The sequence below is a fragment of the Carassius carassius genome, chromosome 15, assembly GCF_963082965.1.
Source record: "Carassius carassius chromosome 15, fCarCar2.1, whole genome shotgun sequence".
NCBI classification, from domain to species: Eukaryota; Metazoa; Chordata; class Actinopteri; order Cypriniformes; family Cyprinidae; genus Carassius; species Carassius carassius.
The window spans coordinates 22,742,677-22,763,017 of record NC_081769.1 but is presented as its reverse complement, the minus strand read 5'-3'; the positions used below and the strand labels follow the sequence as shown (position 1 = coordinate 22,763,017).

Genomic DNA, 20,341 nt, shown 5'->3' with positions numbered 1-20,341 from the left:
CACAGTCAGGCACCTTTAAGAAAAGGGTAAAATAGGGCTTGAAGCTATTTTCATTCATATTTCAGTAATTAGTCACTGAAAGGAGATGCTTAACCTTCAGAAAATGGTCAACTAAGGTGTTTTTTTGTTTGTTTTTTTACGAGATATTTTTGTGGGATTCTGGGATAGACTATTGATATCTGATGTGTTTAAAGCTATTTTCCTGAAAACATAGGACTCATGCTCCATTTACATTTATAAATTTACAGTAGACGCTTACACAAATATAAAAATATTAAGCAGGATACAAGGGGAGTTCGAAAATTGAAATTCTGCCATCATTTTGTTTCTAATCTGTAGCCTGAGTTTCCTTCATCTGTTGTAATTTACACCAGAAGATGTTTTAAAGAATGTTGGCATCAGTTCACTTTACACTGATTTCCATAGTATGGGAAAAAAAATCAACTTGAATAACTTGAGGGCGAGTAAATGATGACAGAGTTTTCATTTTTGGGTGAACTATCCTTTTAAAAACTCGAAAGATATTGGTATTCGGTTGTTCTAAGTACTGTCAGGAATTCAGCTGTTCGGGCAGATTTTGCAGCGAAGAGAACCGCTTTCAGCTTTATAGCCATATCACTGCAAAGGCACTTATCATCTTGTAGACCATTTGATTTCATCAGACGGCGGCTCAATTATAAATCAGGACATAGATAACATCTTTGAAGGGAGAGCTGGTTATGTAGTCTTAATGGGCCGTGTCACTACTTCACTATTTCATATTCATCTCGTTTTCTGACAACAGAAACGCCAAAGGTTGCTTGTATTCGTACCCCATGGACTATTTTAATAACTGAAGATATCTGAATAAACAATGGTGAAACTGGAGTGGCGGAAGGATGATCACCGAACTTTATAACTGTAACTATACCCAAAATCACAAACAACGCCCTCTGCTGGAGAACATGGATACTCCACTCCTGCACATTTTTATTTGATTAAAAGCTGTCCTTTAAACATGATGAGCAACAATAATTAAGATTTTATTCTCATTTACATTTAGAGAAAGTGTCTGCTCAGTTACTCAGAACCAAAGTGTGTAGAGTTCATTATAAATACTGTCATCAAGATTAACACAAGACACTCTACCTTTTTAAAAATCCCTTTCAAGAAGTCTTAAAGATCAAATCGTATATTCATCATTGATGTATGATAAAGCAAAGGAGCCAGGCTGTAACAGAAATTACAGTGTTGCTCTAATATCACTGAGACTCTGAGGAAAAACACCCAAAACCAAAGCTATATAATCATGTAAAAGCTCTGGATAAAAAGAATGTGTCAAATGTGCTGTAGTCCAGTGGTTAAAGATCTGAGCTGGAAACTGGATGACTGTTTGATGCCACCAAGAGCTGACACGACTGTGCCATTCCAAACTTAATGGCAGATTGAAGTACGATGTAATCTTCTTCATCTTTTGGCCAACACCTCAATCATCTTTGGTCCTTCAGTCCTCAGGTCTGGAAAAGAAGATACAGTATAGAAGCCTATGAATATTGTTCATATTGCAATTACACACAATTTCCTGTTTTAGATGATCAGTGACACTTGGTTCCTGGCAAACCTTCATCTGAAAGGAATGAGAATGCAAAAAATGTATAGTATTAACATTGTGTTTCAATATGTCTACCTCAGTGTTTAAAGATGGCTGGATGAACTTTTGAAAAACTGTGAATGTGAGAATCTGTGTATTGTTTGAGATTATCACAGTATCTTACCCTTGCCCAGCTCTTACACTTTGTCAACTATAGAGGAATCTGAAACTTGGATGTCCTGAGGTAGGAGGACGTCCTGCTCCAGCTGTTCATCTAGAGCAGGCAGGACGTCAGAGGCTGGAGCTTCATGAAGATCATGAATCTCTTCAATAGCAATTAGAGGTATACCTATGATTTGAATAAAATATTGCATACTCAAATTTCAGTAGTTTTTCATTGAAGGGCACTTTTTTATTATTTGTACTGACTTGGTAATAACACCTGATAAATCTGTCCACTGGGAAAGTGTGAATGCAATATGGCAGTATTTTAACCCTTGTCCATCTCTTCTCCTTTGTCCTCTTCAATCAAACTAACTGAAGCATGGACGTCCTGAGGCTGAAGGACGTCCTGCACCAGCTGTTCTTCTACAACAGGGAGGACTTCAGAGGCTCTAGATGATCTTTGATCTCTACCATAAGGATGTGATGTAGAGAAGTCTGATCTAAAGATGGAATATTATAATGTATATTATTTTGAGTTATTTTAGTATATCAAGTTAATCTTAAAGAAAATAAGAAATGTTGCTTTGACAACTAGTTGCAATGATTTTACAGTTTTAAAATATTTAATTTAATTTCAGCTGACGTTTATATTAGTAACAATTTATATAAGTTATATAAGTTACACGTTTTATTTTAAGTTTTTAACTGTGATCTTTAAACTGTCACTCTAAAAGAGCAATATAGTCCAGTGATTAGTTTCTTCTTCTTTTTTCCCCCTCTTTAATCAAAACGTTTATCATTAGGCTATTTGTGATTTTACCATCAGTAAGTCTAAAAATCGATCCCGCTTCACATGGTTCCCTTTCTCTTTAGCCACATTGTAAGTTCCTCTTCGGCTAAAATAGTGATAAAGGCCACATCTCCAAAACCTCTTCTTCTTCTTTTCTTGTCTCCCTGCATCCTTTCTCCCTTCATCTATCCCATCAGCACCAGCAGGTGTCTCATCGAGCCGCTGTAATGGGCGGGTATTTGAGCGGCACACACTGTTGGGTTTTGTGTGAACGGTCCGCTTTAAACGCCTTCTTTATTAGTGAAAACAGTTCCTTGATAACGCAGTTTTTTCACTCTGAAAACAGACGAGGGGAGCGCGGGGGAACAAAATAATGCGGGGTAAGTTTTAACACACGTGGTTTAAATATTTACAGCATTTACTAGTTACCATATCAACATATAGAGAAAAAAAAGTGCGTCAAAAGTCTTTTGAAGATATCACTGGATAGTACAGGTGCATCTCAATAAATTAGAATATCGTGGAAAAGTTCCTTTATTTCAGTAATTCAGCTCAAATTGTGAAACTCGTGTATTAAATAAATTCAATGCACACAGACTGAAGTAGTTTAAGTCTTTGGTTATTTTAATTGTGATGATTTTGGCTCACATTTAACAAAAACCCACCAATCTCATCAAATTAGAATACTTCATAAGACCAATGAAACAAAACATTTGTAGTGAATTGTTGTCTTTCTGGAAAGCATGTTAATTTAATGTACATGTACTCAATACTTGGTAGGGGCTCCTTTTGCTTTAATTACTTCCTCTTTTCAGCGTGGCATGGAGGTGATCAGTTTGTGGCTGAGGTGGTATAGAAGCCCAGGTTTCTTTGACAGTGGCTTTCAGCTCATCTGCATTTTTTGGTCTCTTGTTTCTCATCTTCCTCTTGACAATACCCCATCGATTCTCTCTGGGGCTCAGGTCTGGTGAGTTTGCCGGCCAGTCAAGCACACCAACACCATGGTCATTTAACCAACTTTTGGTGCTTTTGCCAGTGGGCATGTGCCAAATCCTGCTGGCAAATTAAATAAGCATCTTCAAAAAGCTGGTCAGCAGAAGGAAGCATGAAGTGCTCGTAAATTTCTTTGTAAACGGGTGCAATGACTTTGGTTTTCAAAAAACACAATGGACCAACACCGGCAGATGACATTGCACCCCAAATCATCACAGACTGTAGAAACTTAACACTGGACTTCACGCAACTTGGGCTATGAGCTTCTCCACCTTTCCTCAAGACTCTAGGACCTTGGTTTACAAATTAAATACAAAACAAAACTTGCTCTCATTTGAAAAGAGGGCTTTGGACCACTGGGCAACAGTCCAGTTCTTCTACTTAGCCCAGGTAAGACGCCTCTGACGTTGTCTATGGTTAATCAAATTCCTTGTCACGCCTGTGTGTGGTGGCTCTTGATGCCTTGATCCCAGCCTCAGTCCATTCCTTGTGAAGTTCACTCAAATTCTTGAATTAATTTTGCTTGACAATCCCCACAAGGCTATGGTTGTCTTGGTTGGTTGTCATTTTCTTTTTTCTTCCACACTTTTTCCTTCCATTCAACTTTCTGTTAACATGCTTGGATACATCACTCTGTGAACAGCCGGCTTCTTTGGCAATGAATGTTTGTGACTTACCCTCCTTGTGAAGGGTGTCAATGATTGTCTTTTGGACAACTTTCAGATCAGCAGTCTTCCCCATGATTGTGTAGCCCAGTGAACCAAACTGAGAGACCATATTGAAGGCTCAGGAAACCTCTGCAGGTGTTTTGAGTTGATTAGCTGATTGGCATGTTAGCATATTCTAATTTGTTGAGATAGTGAATTGGTGGGTTTTTGATAAATGTGAGCCAAAATTATCACAAGTAAAAGAACCAAAGATTTAAACCACTTCAGTCTGTGTGCATTGAATTACACAATTTCAGTTTCACAATTTGAGTTGAATTACTGAAATAAATGAACTTTTCCACGACATTCTAATTTATTGAAATGCACCTGTATTTATTTTACAATACTAAAATTATATTTCTGGCTTAAGTATTTTTTTCATTTCAGTTTTTATTACTCATTCAAAATGAGGCAAATATGCTATTATTTTAATCTCAAATTATTTATCAGTTTAGATTTTTATTTTTTCATGCCTCTGTAGCTATCAGAAGACAGTAACCGGTTTTAATTTCCAGTTACAGAGATGGGGCAAGTTGTAACACTGCATTACAATGTGCCCTGCTGTTTTATTCTATTACATTAGCGATGCTAATTATTGAAATTATTATTTCAAGACATGTAAAGCATTTTTGCTCGTTTATTTGGGCCGTCCCAAGCATGGTTGCAGTGTGTTCATTGACAAACTGCAAAATTTAATTATTTTTAATTCTTAAAAAACATTGACAAAATATTTTTGTTTGTCTTGTATGTATGTATATATGAAAATTATGCTCGAAAAAACTGTCAGTTATTTCTTAAGTGAAAGTAAACAGTTGAGGAAAAAAATGGGATGTGTATTATATTGGATGCGTTCATCGTCTCTTAAAGTGACCGCGCCTAATTTAGCTACTGGCTGCTGTAATGTTAATCCAAGAAAATGAAAATGAAAATCACTCACTGCTCTTGACTGAATTACTTTGTAGTTTTAACAGTCAAACCAAAAATTATTCAGACACCAGATATAATTTTTGATATATATAGCAAAACTGTAATAATGTGAGAAATGTTGAAGGTGTCTGAATAAATGTAGGTTTGATTGTATATTTCATTTTTATATTGAAGACTATACTATATGCTATTTTACATTTAATTATTTGGTTTCTGTACCATCTGTACCTTCTGTACTTCAAACAGGGCCCACTGGTACAACCTTCACCGCTGACCCCAGCTACGGTCCTGCTCACGCCTGTTTCACACATACTCCGTCTGCAGTGCGTATGCAGTCCGTGTTTGTTACGTATGTGGTGCAGCACGGACTCGATGTGCTTTCACACAGGACGCATTTGCAGTCCGCTACTCGGTACGTAAACGATCACTGCACTGCTGCAGACGCAACGCTCCTGGAACGCCACTGGAATCCGTTAACATGGATGCGTAAAAAAATATGCAACGCATACGCACTGCAGACGGAGAATGTGTGAAACAGGCATAAGGTTGTTTGCACCTTGTGCAATGTGGAATTAGTTTACAGCTTTTTCAAGCACTTTGTGATGCATTTTGGAAACAGGAGATGAGCCCCTTTTCTAATGCACCACCTAGCTTGATAAACCCCTTCTCAAAGACTTACTGTTTGTCAATTTTATTTGGGTAACACACATATTCTGAATGCCTTCGGCAGAATTCTAATGAGCCATTTTAATTTAGATTAATCTAGATTAATTTCAAGATCACAGGGAGATTAATCTAGATTAAAAAAAATTAATCTATGCCCACCACTAATATATATATATATATATATATTTCATGCAATTAGATAACATTTTAAGCTGTCATATGATCATGTTACAACTAGCCCCTCAGATGTTACAATGTACCCCATGCACCTACAGAGCATGTTGTCACATTTCACTTCCAATTTTTCAGGGTAAATAAAGAAAAACCTATACAATGTTATTATGAAACTACGTGAAATGACTGTGGATAAAAAGATTATACTCTGAACCCCATTTGGATTTACACACTTTGCAAGTCAAAAAAAAGTGTTACTTTGTGACCCGCTCTCCCCTTCTCCAAAACTTCAACCAACAAAATGAGCTGAGTTCCACAGGCCTTTAAATACTAACAAGTGACATGTTCTAATTGTGTCGCAAAGTGACTTTTGAATTATAAAGTTAATATCTAATATCAACTATGCGTGTGTACAATTGTTTAAAAACTAAATAAATACATATTTTTAAAATAAATAATTAAAAATAATTTTAATTTCTGATGAATTACCTTTGTTAATTTGTTATTATTAATTAGTTTAGTTTAGCAATTCATTATTGTTGGCAATTAAATATTTGAAACTGTCATAGCAATCTCTTCTCTTTTACCTCATCAAATAGCCTAAATAAATCAGAAAGCAGACTCAACTGTTTATGTAAAACAGTAGACTAATATATTAAACACAATAAAGATCACTGAGTTGTCATTTTATTTCATCGTTTTATTTATCTGAATACACACATTAGGCTTCCCTAACTCCAAATTCAGAAACTGTTGACTTAACATTAAGAAAATGGGATGTGTTTTAGGTTTTAGTGACATTTCTGTATAACACTCTACACAAAAATGTGTCATGAAAGATTTAGGATTTACATTATGTTGTCATCTCACATCAAATTCCACCACCATTTTTGAGGATGAGTACATTTGAATGTTTTAGCAGGATTTTTGTTTACTTTTGGCAGTCTGATCTAATTCCAGTTTGTTAGACACACAGCACAAAGGCGACACACTTGTCCTGTAAAGGTAGCACTGGCATGGAGAGCATGTGGTGCCTTGTTGACTGTAGAGCGCAGGCGCAGATCACTCTGCTCACTGAAGCATGTGGAGTGTATCCCGTTCTTTTGTCTTTCCACCTGTCCCATATGTAATTTCACTTTCATAATACTGTAGATCGACAAAGGTGCGTGCATTCTTATTTCCTGCTAATATGGGCATGTTAATGGTTAGAATATAAATTTTATATAAACTTGTTATCGTTACAGTGTTATCGCTTTATATAACAACTTAAAGAATATTTATCTGTTCATAGAGAACACCAGCAACTCGTCGATTTTTTTTTTGCAGTTATTCCTATTAGGGTAAATACTTAAATTATTACAGTTACCATGCTTCAATTAGCATAAATGTTTTAAAAAATGTAAATAAAATAATAGTTGAATGCAAATTGTAGTTTATGTTTCTGCTGACTACAGTAAAATATAAAAATTTTACAGCTCCTTTGTAACAGTTTTTGCTAGTGCTTTGTAGTAGTGCTTCCCACTTCAGTTATTGAAATATTCAAGCCTAAGCTGTTCAGAAAGAATTTTTTTTTCTTTTAGAAATTTCACTCTTGCAACACACACACACATGAGTCAAATTTAACCCTGGAACGTCCCAAAGCAGGAAAATGAGATTATAGTGGCACACATCTCTTTTATCTGTGGTTTCCAGGGTGCGTGCTTTTTTTGTTTCTTCTTAGTTCCCACAACCACGCTGTGTTGCTGTTGTGTTATCATTGATTTGAGATGTTAATGTACAGATAACTTAATATTGCATCTTTAAAGTTTATCATACATAATCTACAATGTTAAGCAAAAATGTTTTACTTCTTCCAGATTTCAGTTTGCAACCCAGGAACTAGAAATAAGAGATTTCTACATGAATATATGAATATTTGCATTTTCTTCATTGATCTCTCTGTTCGATATTTTGAGAGCTGTGGGTTCACAATCCTCTTGATTCCCAATGGCAGACAGTCTGCCTTCAGGATTACTGGAAGCATGCATCGTTGTTGGACCTGCAAATGATAAACTGAAGGAGGTGTCCCAGGTAAAATAAGTTCCTTCTGCGAGTCTTTGTTATGAGGGGCAAGGCACCGCCTTAACAACAGCGATCTCTTTATTTAAAAACATAATGTGCATTAAACATGATGGGGCAGGCCCAGAGCTATACACTTTCTGATTGAATTCCTGATTTGGCTGCATTTTGATTTCATTTTCAAGTTAACCCATAATTCAAAAAAATTAAATGAAGTTATTTTATAGAAAATATTAATTATTATTTAATATATTATTCAAATTAATATATTTTAAATAATAATTTATATATATATATATATATATATATATATATATATATATATATATATATAAAATTCAAAGGAGCAGTTTATGAAAGGTGCCAAGGTCAAAAAAAAAATTATTTAATTATTATTATAATTTTTTATTATTATTAAGCACCTAAAAAGTGAATGTAGCTTGGTTTAGAGTTATAATCACATTCTCATCAGATTACAGTATGTCTCCAATCATATCAGTGGTCTTGAAAATGCATTGTGTCCAGTCTTTGCTGCAGGTGAATGGAAGTCCTCTACCACAGCTGGATCCTGAGGTCCTACAGATCCATGTACCTCCATTTGTGTCTAAAGAGAGCCTCAGTGAACCAGTCGAGAGAAACTTCAGCCAGACCCAGCAACAGCACTTCTTTGTTAAGAAGAAAAATGATATGTCTGATATTATGGCTGGAAACCCCAAAGAAGTAACTAAAGAGAACGTTAGTGTTCCCAAAGACCTGGATCTGGTGGCTATGCCACAACTCTGCTTTCCAGGTGAAACAAATTGAAATGCAAAACCTTGACTGGTTGTTGAATCATGTCAGTGCATCTGCTGAAACCCTGTTTCAATCAGGTTTTCATACATTACACAATAGTATAATAGTATATCTCTGTAGAAAATGGCAAAGGTCAGATCAAAGCAGTATAAAGAGTATAAAAATAAAGTTGTGAGCTGACTAAAGAGCACTTCATACAATAAACGTAGAATAGTTCACAGTAGCTGCAACATTAGTTTAGAATGATTAGATTAGACTAACATTAATTTCTTTCTTTTAAATCAGGTGGGCTTCAGATAACTAAGAAACAAGAGGATGAACAATTTCACTTCCTAGTCTTTACTGACATGTTTGGAAACCAGTCTCATGGAGTAGTTCTCCGATTCTTTAGAGCAATACAGGTCAGATTCTTTTTTTTATTACTTAGCCTCTCATGGTTGTATATTGACAGATCACCTGTGCTGAATTTTACCTGCTGTTTACGAGTGTGTCCCAAATAACTGTGATAACTTTAAGTTGCTCTAGTTTTTCTTAAAGTTTGTTGTACAACAGGTTATAAAATATCCACATTAAACTGTTTGGAAACAGTTCACTGCAAGCAGGTGAATTGGTAATAGGTCAAGGTATCATGTTTGGGTATAAAAGGAGCATCTCAGTCTTTGTAAGCAAAGCTGGATCATGGCTCATCACTTTGTGCCAAATTTCACAAGAGAAGTGTCAGACAAATCAAAAATCAAATATAGTTTTTTCTGTTAAATTTTAGACAATTGATTTGCAGCTTTTTTCTTACTGTTTTGCACGTTGTGGATTGAATATGCATTTAAAATAGTAACATTTTAATAGGCCCTATTTGGTTATTCAAGTAAGACAATGGTCATATTAGGACAATGGAAATATTAGGACAAAGTAGGACATTGGAGATGCATGGATCATTAATTCCATCACATTATAGAATATAGCTCTGTATGTTTATATACAATATAAACCATGTTCCACACACAAATATGAATATGATTTGTTTTAAGGTCCCAAAATAAAACTAATATCATTGAATAATGAAATTGTATACTTTCCAGACTATATGGTGGTGTTCTGGTGATGCAGTTTTGATTAAGGCTCTGACATATTCAAACGTTTTGTTTTATAAATACAACACTGTTTACAGGAAGGGATTCAGAATGGACATCAGTCCTTGTGCAAGTCTCCACAACTCTACATTGCTTATGCAATATGTGTTATATCGAAATACCCATATTACAATGCACTCAAAGACTGTCTGTCTAGGTAAGATTCAAGATATTTATTCAGATTTATTGAAAAATAATCAAATATTTGGGAGACCGAGGAGAATATATCGGCAGTACTAGATTCTGCTATATTGCCTTCATAAAATACTCAGTTTGTCCACCTTATAAGAAGAAACACATTTATCTGCATTAGATGAAGTTGAAAACTACAAACGAAAGAGCTTGGTTTGATATCACTGCAGAGCCACAGTATTCTCACTTTTTAGAGAATTCAGCCTACAAATGCCTGTCGTAGTTGTATATTAAACTGATATAGGACAAAGCAGTTTGATATCAAAAATGACACACTGCACATTTTCTTCCACTTCCTGACTTTTCACTTTCCCATTCGCAGCCTCTTATTTCAGCTCAAAATCTGTCAAATGACTGATATGGAAGAGCAAGTGAGGGAGTTCTCTGCTAAACTGGCTCTCGTCCCAGTTCCTCCTCCTGGTCAGCTGTATGTGGTGGGTTCTTTTAGGCATTTAAGGTTGAGCAAAATTAGAGAAGTGAAATAAAATTTTCACAAATTACGAAAGTCTATGAAATGTTATAATGTAAAGGAAAAATACATAATACATGTGAAGTATGTTTACATTATTTTTCATGTCAGATGTTCACCTTACGACCTCTGACGATTGTCCTTCCATCCAGAGAAGATAAGTATCATCCTGTTATCGACCTGGACCTACATCTTCCACTCCTCTGCTTCAAGACCAGAGAGCTGCTGCAGGTCAAATATAGAAAGTTAGCCGTTTGAGTGTACACAGACAGTCTGGAAATCCAAACCAGTCAATTTTTGATTAAATAAAAATGTTACTGAAAGTTTTGATCTACATTACATAGGAAGAATGTATTATGTTTCTGTTCCCTTGCAGATCATAGCCAGTATACTCACAGAGCAGCGTATTGTGTTCTTTTCCTCGGACTGGGCCAAACTGACCCTGACCGTGGAGTGTCTCATGCTGTATATTTGGCCCCTGCACTGGCAGCACCCACTGGTGCCTATTCTGTCTCAACATATGCTGGACTTTGTCATGGCACCGACTGCCTTCCTCATGGGATGCCACATCAGCCATTATGAGGACGTTGCTGAGGTAAAGCCTAAATAATGGTCCCACAATCACCTCATTAGGCTGTTCTTTAGTTCAGGGTTTTTCAAATTGGGGTCCTCATACAATGGGGCGATAGAAGGACTGGGGAAAATCTGAGTGGATGTCTGATATCTATTAATGACATTTTTATGATGTATTAAAATGTTACTTAATACAAAACATTAATATATTTTATAATAATGTATCATATTTGATCATTTCTTTTAGATTTGGTACAATACCCTTTAATTTTGACAAATTATTCATTTTAAACTATTAATATTAATTGAATGAATGAATTTTAAATGAGCTAATTAAATTCTAAGAAGTTTTATTTTAATATTACTTTTTAATAAATATTAATATTTTCACATAGTATAATTGTGTATTTATAGATGCCTTTATGTTAGTTGCCTTTAGGAACATAATTTTCCCTTGGAACTTTTACCCCGGCTTTAGTTCATATCAAATTAATATGTATTTATTCATTCTTTCATTTATCTCAATTAAAACTGTCCCTAGCTAACTTTGATATGTTGAGAAATTCATGATTTTTCCTTAAATCAGCAGCCTGTTAAGTTCGGTGATTTCTGATCTTTGAAATCGCTGTCTGTTTGTCAGTTAACTGATGAGCTGATTCTGATCGATATTGACGAGGGCACCGTGTCCTGCTCTGGCTGTCATTACGTTGACGTCCCTGACACCCCACAGGCAGCTGCTCAGCGTTTCAAGTGTCGGTAAGAAACATTTAACCATTAAATGAAGTCTTGCAAACTCTTAAGAATCTTAATTCTATTGGAATAATCAAAATATACAAGATATTAATCAACTCACACTACCTGACCCGACCGGTGAGACTAGGGGCCTGTACCATGATGGTAGTTAAAAAAACGCAGGCTTACAGGATTAGTTTCAAGCTGACAACTAAAAATTCAATCAGGCTTTTTTGGTACCATGGCATCAAATTTCTGTTGATCTTTCACTTATTCTCCACTCCATTCATATGAAATGGATTTAAGGGTACAATAATTAGACAAATAATGGTGCAAATGGTACCTGCTAAAGCCAGCTAAACCCGCTTCATGGTTTATTCCCCAGGTCCCATTATATAATTAACGGTCATGTATTTGTCATATTTGTAATTGTTTTTTCTTTATATCTTCATGTAGAAGGAAAGGTCTTCAATTACACTATGACCTGGAAGTGGTTCATCAGAGAATCTGTAGCAATCTGAATGAGTTGCGGATGCAGAGGAAGCGCTGGCAACACAAGCTCAATTTGGAAATACAAAACATCACCCTGGAGCTCATCGTTAACATGTTTAGGTCAGTAATAAGAGCCTGTGCAGAAAACTAGAACTGACTTTGAATCTTCTACACGTGTATGATTAAAATAATGCTTCTTTATCAAGAGATGTCAGTGATTACCTTAATAAGGAACACAGAGTTTTTAACACTGATGAGTTTCTGAAGACCAGGGAGCCAGGCGACCAGCCATTTTATAAAAAGGTGACTTTATATATAAAAACACTTCTGGTCTTCAACCTTTAGAAAGAGAACTGTATGACTGATGGCTTTTTTTATTCATTACAGGTCTTGGAAACGCACATTTTCCACTCATTCTTGAAAGAACGTCTAAATGGAAAAATAGATCAATTTACCCAAATGGAGCTTAGCACTCAGACAAAAGACCAAAAGTAAGTTTCCACATTAAACATTCAACATTAAAACGAATACTTTTATTCAGCAAGGATGCATTCAATTCATCAGAAGTGACAGTAAAGTCATTATATATATTTCAAACATATGTTGTTCTTCTGTTTAATACTTTGTTATCAATTTCTGTAGATTAAGTAGATCGATGGATTACTCACGCAGACCCACTATAAAGGAAATAGTTTTGCGAAATGGTTCATTAGACAGCAGTTTGAGTGAACGCTTGGGCTCAAGTCTCCCTGACCTGGACAGGAGTGTCCTCAAACAGATCATTCCTGATAAGCGTAAGAAAAATGCATTTCTGTAATGCAGCTGTTTTGTGTTTAGATTGCCGTGATATATTTACTGTATGTTACTAATCATCCTTATCCCAAAAGCTATGAATATACCAGTCAGGCCAGTCAAGATCCTCCAGCTTCCAGAATTCCCTTCTCCACTGAACTTTCCCAACATACTCCATTACTTTGGAGATCTTATTCTCCAGCTGAACAAAGTCATATCAACCACACCACCTCAGGATTCCTCCCTGCTAGCGCGATACTTGTACCTGCGCGGCCTCATTAACATGCTCAGTTCGAAGCGATTGGATGCCCTCAGCGACTTCCAGAACCTCTACAAAACAGATATTGAGATTTTTCCTGGAGAGCTGGTGAAGACACTGGTGGACTCTCTGCAGAACGAGGAGAAAGTCCAGGCAGAGAAGAGATCTGAGCTCAAACGGCTCATCTGTCAGGTGATGAACAATGAAAAGAGCAAGCATGAGGAATCTGACTATCACGTGAAGAAGTTCGAGCTGCCCAAGAGCCCCATGCAGCTGGAGGAGTTTGTGAAGTGTGCTCAGCAGTCTGGTATTGTGCGGGACATGGCCACTTCACAGAGATTGTTTGAAGCTCTCACTGTCGGTAAGTTTGAGCTGTATTATGTCATTGTAGAGGTGCAAAATATTACCATATAAATCGGTCAGTATCTAGCATACACTGCCTTTAAAAATTTGGGGTTCAGTAAGATTTTTCATTTTTTTTTTAAAAAATGCTTAATCTTATGCTCATCAAGGCTGTATCTATTTGATTAAAAATACACTTTTTTTAATATTATTGCAATAATAAGTTTTTATTTTTTATTTTATTTTAATGTACAATCAAATATTATTTATTCCTGGGAAGAAAAGCTGAATTTTCACCATCATTATTCCAGTTTTCTTAGTCTCACATGATCCTTCAGAAATCATTTTAATATGCTGATTCATAAACAATGTTGGAAAATATATTTTTTGGCATCTGTGATACTTTTTCAGGATTCTTTGATAAATAAAAAGTTAAAAAATGTAATTCCCTGTTGCAATATGCACAAGTATTCAAAAGTTTAAAGACCGTAAATCTTTTCTTTCTTTATTTTAAATTAATACTTTTATTTGGCAAGGATGTGTTAAAAGTGAAAGTAAAGACTTATATTGGTAGAAAAGATTTATATTTTCAATAAATGTTTTACATTTTAACTTTTTATTCATCAAAGAATCAAAGGAAAAAAGCATCTCAGGTTAAAAAAAAAACTAAGCAGCACAACAATTTCAACACTGATAAAATAATATTTAATTGTTTTTTTCTGTATCTTTGATCAAATAAATACAGCCTTGATGTGCATTAAGTTTTCTGTATTCTTTTTTAAAATTGATATTTAATGTTTATCAAACCTTAAAATTAATATTCATTTTCTAATTCTAATATTTTAAAAATGTGTAATCTATCAACTATATATTATAATTTTGCTTGTAGTATTTTATTTTAATGTATTTAAGTAGACAAAAGTAGGTAATACAAATAAATTCAAATATAAAATAAATATTAATTCAAAAAATGACAAATAACATACAAATATTCTGCTATTTATTGTGATGCTATCTCAAATAATTTGTTACAATATATTTGTTCTTCTCAGGTGGGCCGCAGCATATTCATCCAGAGATGTTCAGAGTGTTTTATAACTTCTGGAAACAGGCCGAGGCAGAAGCACAGGACATTGACCTGCCTGCTGAGGTCCTGGAACACCTAGACAACAGTGAGTGTGTGTACAAGCTGTCCAGCTCTGTGAAGACCAGTTATGGTGTCGGTAAAATTGCCATGACTCAGAAAAGGCTCTTTCTGCTGACCACAGGCAGATGTGGATACGTTGAGATTACCAAGTTTAGGGACATTGAGGTTTGTGAGTCTTTATACCTGCAATAATACTTTTGAAATGAGAAGTTAGTGTTTGTGGTAACCGTAGGAAATCATGTGAACCCAGGAAGTAAAGATCTCCACTGCTTCATTTCCGCTTTTGAGGATCCCATCTCTAAAGATAAAGAACAGCCTAAAGAGAGAGATATTTGAGGCTAATTTAAAATCTGAGTGTGAACTGTGGGTCCTGATGGTCAAGGAGATGTGGGCTGGGAGATTGATGGCAGACAACCATAAGGTAAAGTTCACCCGTATACTGTGAAATATCTAAAGGCAAGGCAAGGCAATTTTATTTGTATAGCACATTTTGTACACAATAGTAATTCAAAGTGCTTTACATAAAAGAAAGTAAAATAATCATGAAGAACAAAAATAAAACAAGCAATTTTAAAACTTTGGGAATGATTTAAAAATTGACTTATTTAAAATGAATTAAAAACAGTTAGAAATAGAAAATGATTTTACATAAAATACAGTTTGATGAATTTTGATTCTAAAGCTGGAATCAAAACATGAAATATAAAATCAACCATTTCTTGCCAGCTTAATAATAGAATAAAATATACATGCCATTCTAACAATGGGATCGTGTTTTCAAAAGAATGTATACACTGCATTTGTTTGATCAGAAAACAGTAAAAACAGTAATATTGTCAAAATCAAAAACGTTTTATATTTAAATAAATTTTAAAATGTCATTTATTCCTATAATTTTCAGCAACCATTACTCCCCTCTTCAGTGTACCGTGATCCTTCAGAAATCATTCTGATATGCCGATCTATCACTGAAGAAAATACTTATTATTATCAATGTTCAAATCTGAAAATTTAAAAATCAAAGGAATTTGCAGTTGTTTCTAACACTAGCAGGGTGTGTTTAGGCTGTTAAAATAATGCAAGTTTTCACAATCACATACTCGCTTTGATATGCCCAACTAGTTCATTCCTATTGCCTGCCATCAGATAAACTGTAAGATAAAGATAAATTGTTCAATATGTGTGTGGTTTTTTTAAGTATTCAAGTTTCTGTTTCTATTTCTTTGTTTGAGGAGATGACTGTTATTCCTTTTCTAGATCACTGCGTGTTTCAACCACAAATGCACAAAGTACTTTAGTTTGTGATAAGTGAACTCTTCTGTTTATCAGGACCCTCAGTATGTGCAGCAGGCACTGACCAATGTCCTGCTTATGGATGCAGTGGTGGCCTGCTTACAGACACAGAAGGCTGTTTGTGCTGCCTCCAAATTGGCATATTATGAAAAGCAACGACAACAAGGTGTGTCTCACGCCCTACATGTATGATGATAACAAGTCAGTTGTATTAAAGTCTCCTGTCTTCATTTCCACAGTCCCCATGATCATCCCCAGACCCACAGCAGAGGCGCTGAAACACAAGATCAATCCGTCCCAGAACATGACGAACCCTCAGTCTGTCGATGTCTTGCTCTACACTCCAGGTCTGCATGTAGGAGTATTTGGTGAAATAGTTAAATTTGAATCCTGTCATTAATTACTCAACTTCATGTCATTCCAAATCAGTTTTGGGTGAACTATCCCTTTATAGTTATATTAATTGTCTGATCTGATTTTGTTAGATTATGATACACATTATTTCAGTTTAAAAATGCATCATTATACACATTATTTAAGACTGGAAAGTTACTGAACAGATACTGAACACAGCTACATACTATTTTGAAATGAACATATGCATGTTATCAAAACTAAAGTTTTCCAGGGGCATGTGAATGTGTATGATTCTTGGCCTGTTTGTTAAGGCAGTGTCAAATGAGAATTGTTATTGGTGCGTAACTGTCGACCTGAATGCTTCTCCACATGCTCCACACTTGAAAGCTTTCAGATAACCAATATTTAAGCCTCGACTTGGAGTATGTAGACAATTAAATTTGATTATGCAGTCAAGGAATGCTATAATGCCTGTGTGCTTAGATCCCAAGCAGAATGATGAACAGGAGCTTTTTTTCCCTACTTATACATAAACTGTGTTTGTGTAAGGTTTAATGAAATTAACTTTTTTTAACTTCTTCCAGGCCAGTTAACTTTCCCAGACAGAGATGTGGATGGAAACCCTAAACTCTGGTGTGCTCTCAGCTGTGGGAAAGTGGTCGTGTTTGATGCTGTCAGTTGGTCCCTGAAGCAAAACTGCATTCATTTAGGAGAATCTCGACTTGTAAGATGCTGCTATATGATTTTAAGCAATTTGATTTAATGTATTAAAGATGATAGAAAAGTTCAGCAAATCTGATGTTTTCTGTATTTAGTGTTTTTCAAGTAACAGACCCCTTGATCTTTTTCTTTTAGCCACATTAATTTGTGTATGATGCCACCTTGTGGATTGGAATCTTCTTGCAGATTTGTTCCCCAGTGTCTTATACTTCTGGCTGTAGTTTTTGGGTCTGTGGAAGAGTCAAAATTAAAGTTAATTCTAAAAACAGATTTCAAACAGCAGTCTTTTTTTGTGCCCAGAACTGCATGATGGGATTGGACCAGGAGCAGGTGTGGATCGGTTCTCAGGACTCCGTCATTTACATCATCAACACTCGCAGTATGCTGTGCCATAAACAGCTGACTGAGCACCATTTAGAGGTCACAGACTTCGCCCTGGAGAAACTGAACCCTGAGAACAGATCAAGGTGAGTATTGGACAATAACAACATTCGCTGGGTCAATATCCTGGCTGCATTTGGATCTGCATTGTGATCATTCTTTATATGAAGTTATATATAAGCTATATATAACATATATATATATATATATACACACATTTTAATTATATATTTTATTATTTATTAGTACATTTAGTTTATTAAAGATAGATCAAAAATAAAGAGAAATATTATTAACTCCAAAAATACAATTAACAGTGTCACCAGCAGGTGGCAGCATTGTTTGTGATATTTTCTGTATATTTGGCAGCTGAGGTTGAGAATAGAGATCACACTGTGAAGAAATGTCATTTTGATGTGTTCTCCAAGCCAAGTGCAGGTGTATTCCTGTAGTGCAGATGGCACTGTGATCATTTGGGACGTCCCTTCTCTGAAGGTGAAGAGGCAGTTTCATCTGTCCTGTGACAGACTGCAGTCCATTCAAGTTTACAATGATGTCTTATGGTGTGGTACGTTTGTCATCAGCCTCCAAAACAGTTGTTAACTAGAAACTCTTATTCATAGTATAGCGTTTTTACATGCATTTTACAAAAAGTGTTCAGATGGCCATTTTCTCAGAGGATTTTTTTTCTTCTTTTTTTTTGGCAATGGATAGCTTGACATTATTGATGTTAATCAGAATATATATATATATATATAATTTAATTTGAATTTAGTTTGTTGTTTGTGAAGGTGCTAGGGATTGTGTCATGAAGCTGAGTCCCAGTGGAGCTCTGCTTTGTAAGATTTGCCTCCCAGATGAAGTGAAGACCACATCCTTCAGCAGGGTCACACTGCTTATAGAGGTTTGTATCATCTTCTCTTGTCTTCGTCTTCTCACAGTATCAGCTGTAACCAAATATGACCCCTACATATGATGATCCCCCTTCCTAAAATACACACACACACACACACACACGCATATATATATATATATATATATATATATATACATACATACATACATACATAAACCATTTATACTGTAAAAATTAGTCTTTATACATAAATACAAAAGGCATGTTTTTAAATTGTAAATCTTTATTTCTCTGTGAATGTGATGTGTTGCAACTTTATGTTGTTTTAGTGTGTAGTTTTTCACATTTGGAACATTTGACACTCAGACAGTCAGAGAGGTCAGCCATGCCACTAAATGAGCATGGCTCATTCACAAGTGTGAATTGCATAAAATTTACTCATTTATCATTTACTCCGATATAATCAACGATCTCAGGCTCTTGTTATGCGTTTTTATAGAAAATACAGATCTGGACAAGTTTCACAGACTCAGCAAAGCTTTGTGTGTGGGACTCCAGTGACCCCGTCAAACCACCTAAATGGGTCACACTCCCCAACTGTAGTAGGGTCACCTGTATGATCAGAGTGAAAGATCGGGTAAGATGTGACCTTTTACATGACATTTCCATGGTCATACCATATATATATATATATATATATATATATATATATATACACACACACACCCAAGACGTGGTCTCCTCTTTCTCTTTTATTAGGTCTGGATTGGTTGCAGTGGAGGGTCGGGCCTCAGTAATGTTGTGGGGAAGATCTTTGTGTTGGACTCTGAGAGCCTGGTGGTTGAGAAGGAGCTTGAGGCCCATGGAGACTCTGTTCAAGCTCTCTTCTCAGCAGAGGACCGATACATACTCAGCGGCTCTGCAAAACGTGATGGCAAAATCGCCATCTGGAGAGTAGATTAAACAAACTGACACAACTTGATTGTAAGTTTTATCAGCTTCATGAACAGGTGCATCAGGATATGTGACATGCAAGTTGTTCCCTAGCAGTCTTAGCTTAGGGGAAGAAATGTATACGCTGTTTTCCTTAAAAAAAAAGTGTCATGTAATGAGAAGGTGAGAGTTGGTGAGAAGAGCTGTTTATACTGGTTTTGATTGGAGTTAACCAGTGATGGCACTATGACAACCAACTAGAGTATCTGGAAGCTTGCAAAAACGTATCATAAGGGAGTGAATCCACTTCTACAAGGATTCTATTCTACAAATAGTCCTATGTTAAGAATGCTAAGATCTCAACGTTCTCTTTGGAAATATATTTCTTACAGCTTGTAGCTGTAAAACATAAATAAGTTTTATATCTTTTGGAATTAATTTGAAAGCTTTCAGTCTTTTGAAAGCTGTTCTTATTTCAAGAAAGCTGAATATAGAATCGGGTGAGGTTTGTGGAGCTGCCATGTACACAATTTCCTGAAAAGCCCTGGATCAAAGGGAATTGAGGTCCAAACACCAGCACTGCCTGAGGATGGACTGCAGCCATAATGAGTAGATTGTGTAACAGTGTGCCAGTCCTTGTGGTGTCTCTGGAGTGGCTTGTAAGATTGTATGAAACCCTCTTTGATAGACACTACTGTCTCAGTTTTGGTTATTGTAGATCGTATTTATTTTATATCTGAAATGTTTTGGGGGAATCTCACACAGAAATGCCTGGGTTGTATTAATTGTCTTGTTTTCTCTTTCTTCTTTTTATATTTGTATTAAGTAAAAATG

General features: G+C 35.6%; 1 protein-coding gene across 2 annotated transcripts; it reads left to right on the top strand.

Annotated features, from left to right (window-relative positions):
• Positions 1–7,926: 7,926 nt before the first annotated feature.
• dennd3b (DENN/MADD domain containing 3b) lies at positions 7,927–19,945 on the top strand. 2 transcript variants are annotated; one of them, XM_059567071.1, is made up of 25 exons: positions 7,927–8,062; positions 8,576–8,840; positions 9,128–9,243; positions 10,008–10,126; positions 10,484–10,595; positions 10,742–10,861; positions 11,007–11,225; positions 11,844–11,959; positions 12,392–12,547; positions 12,634–12,730; positions 12,815–12,918; positions 13,070–13,221; positions 13,315–13,839; positions 14,873–14,992; positions 15,089–15,132; positions 15,218–15,388; positions 16,297–16,426; positions 16,500–16,607; positions 17,202–17,341; positions 17,638–17,804; positions 18,147–18,286; positions 18,510–18,622; positions 19,074–19,211; positions 19,334–19,679; positions 19,806–19,945. In XM_059567071.1, exons 1-24 carry the CDS (start codon positions 7,979–7,981, stop codon positions 19,535–19,537), a joined length of 3,660 nt encoding a protein of 1,219 aa, XP_059423054.1. In that variant the 5' UTR covers positions 7,927–7,978; the 3' UTR covers positions 19,538–19,679; positions 19,806–19,945. The 2 variants fall into 2 exon arrangements, with proteins under 2 accessions (XP_059423054.1, XP_059423053.1); XM_059567070.1 differs by having other exon boundaries at positions 14,873–15,132.
• The last annotated feature ends 396 nt before the right edge of the window (positions 19,946–20,341 follow it).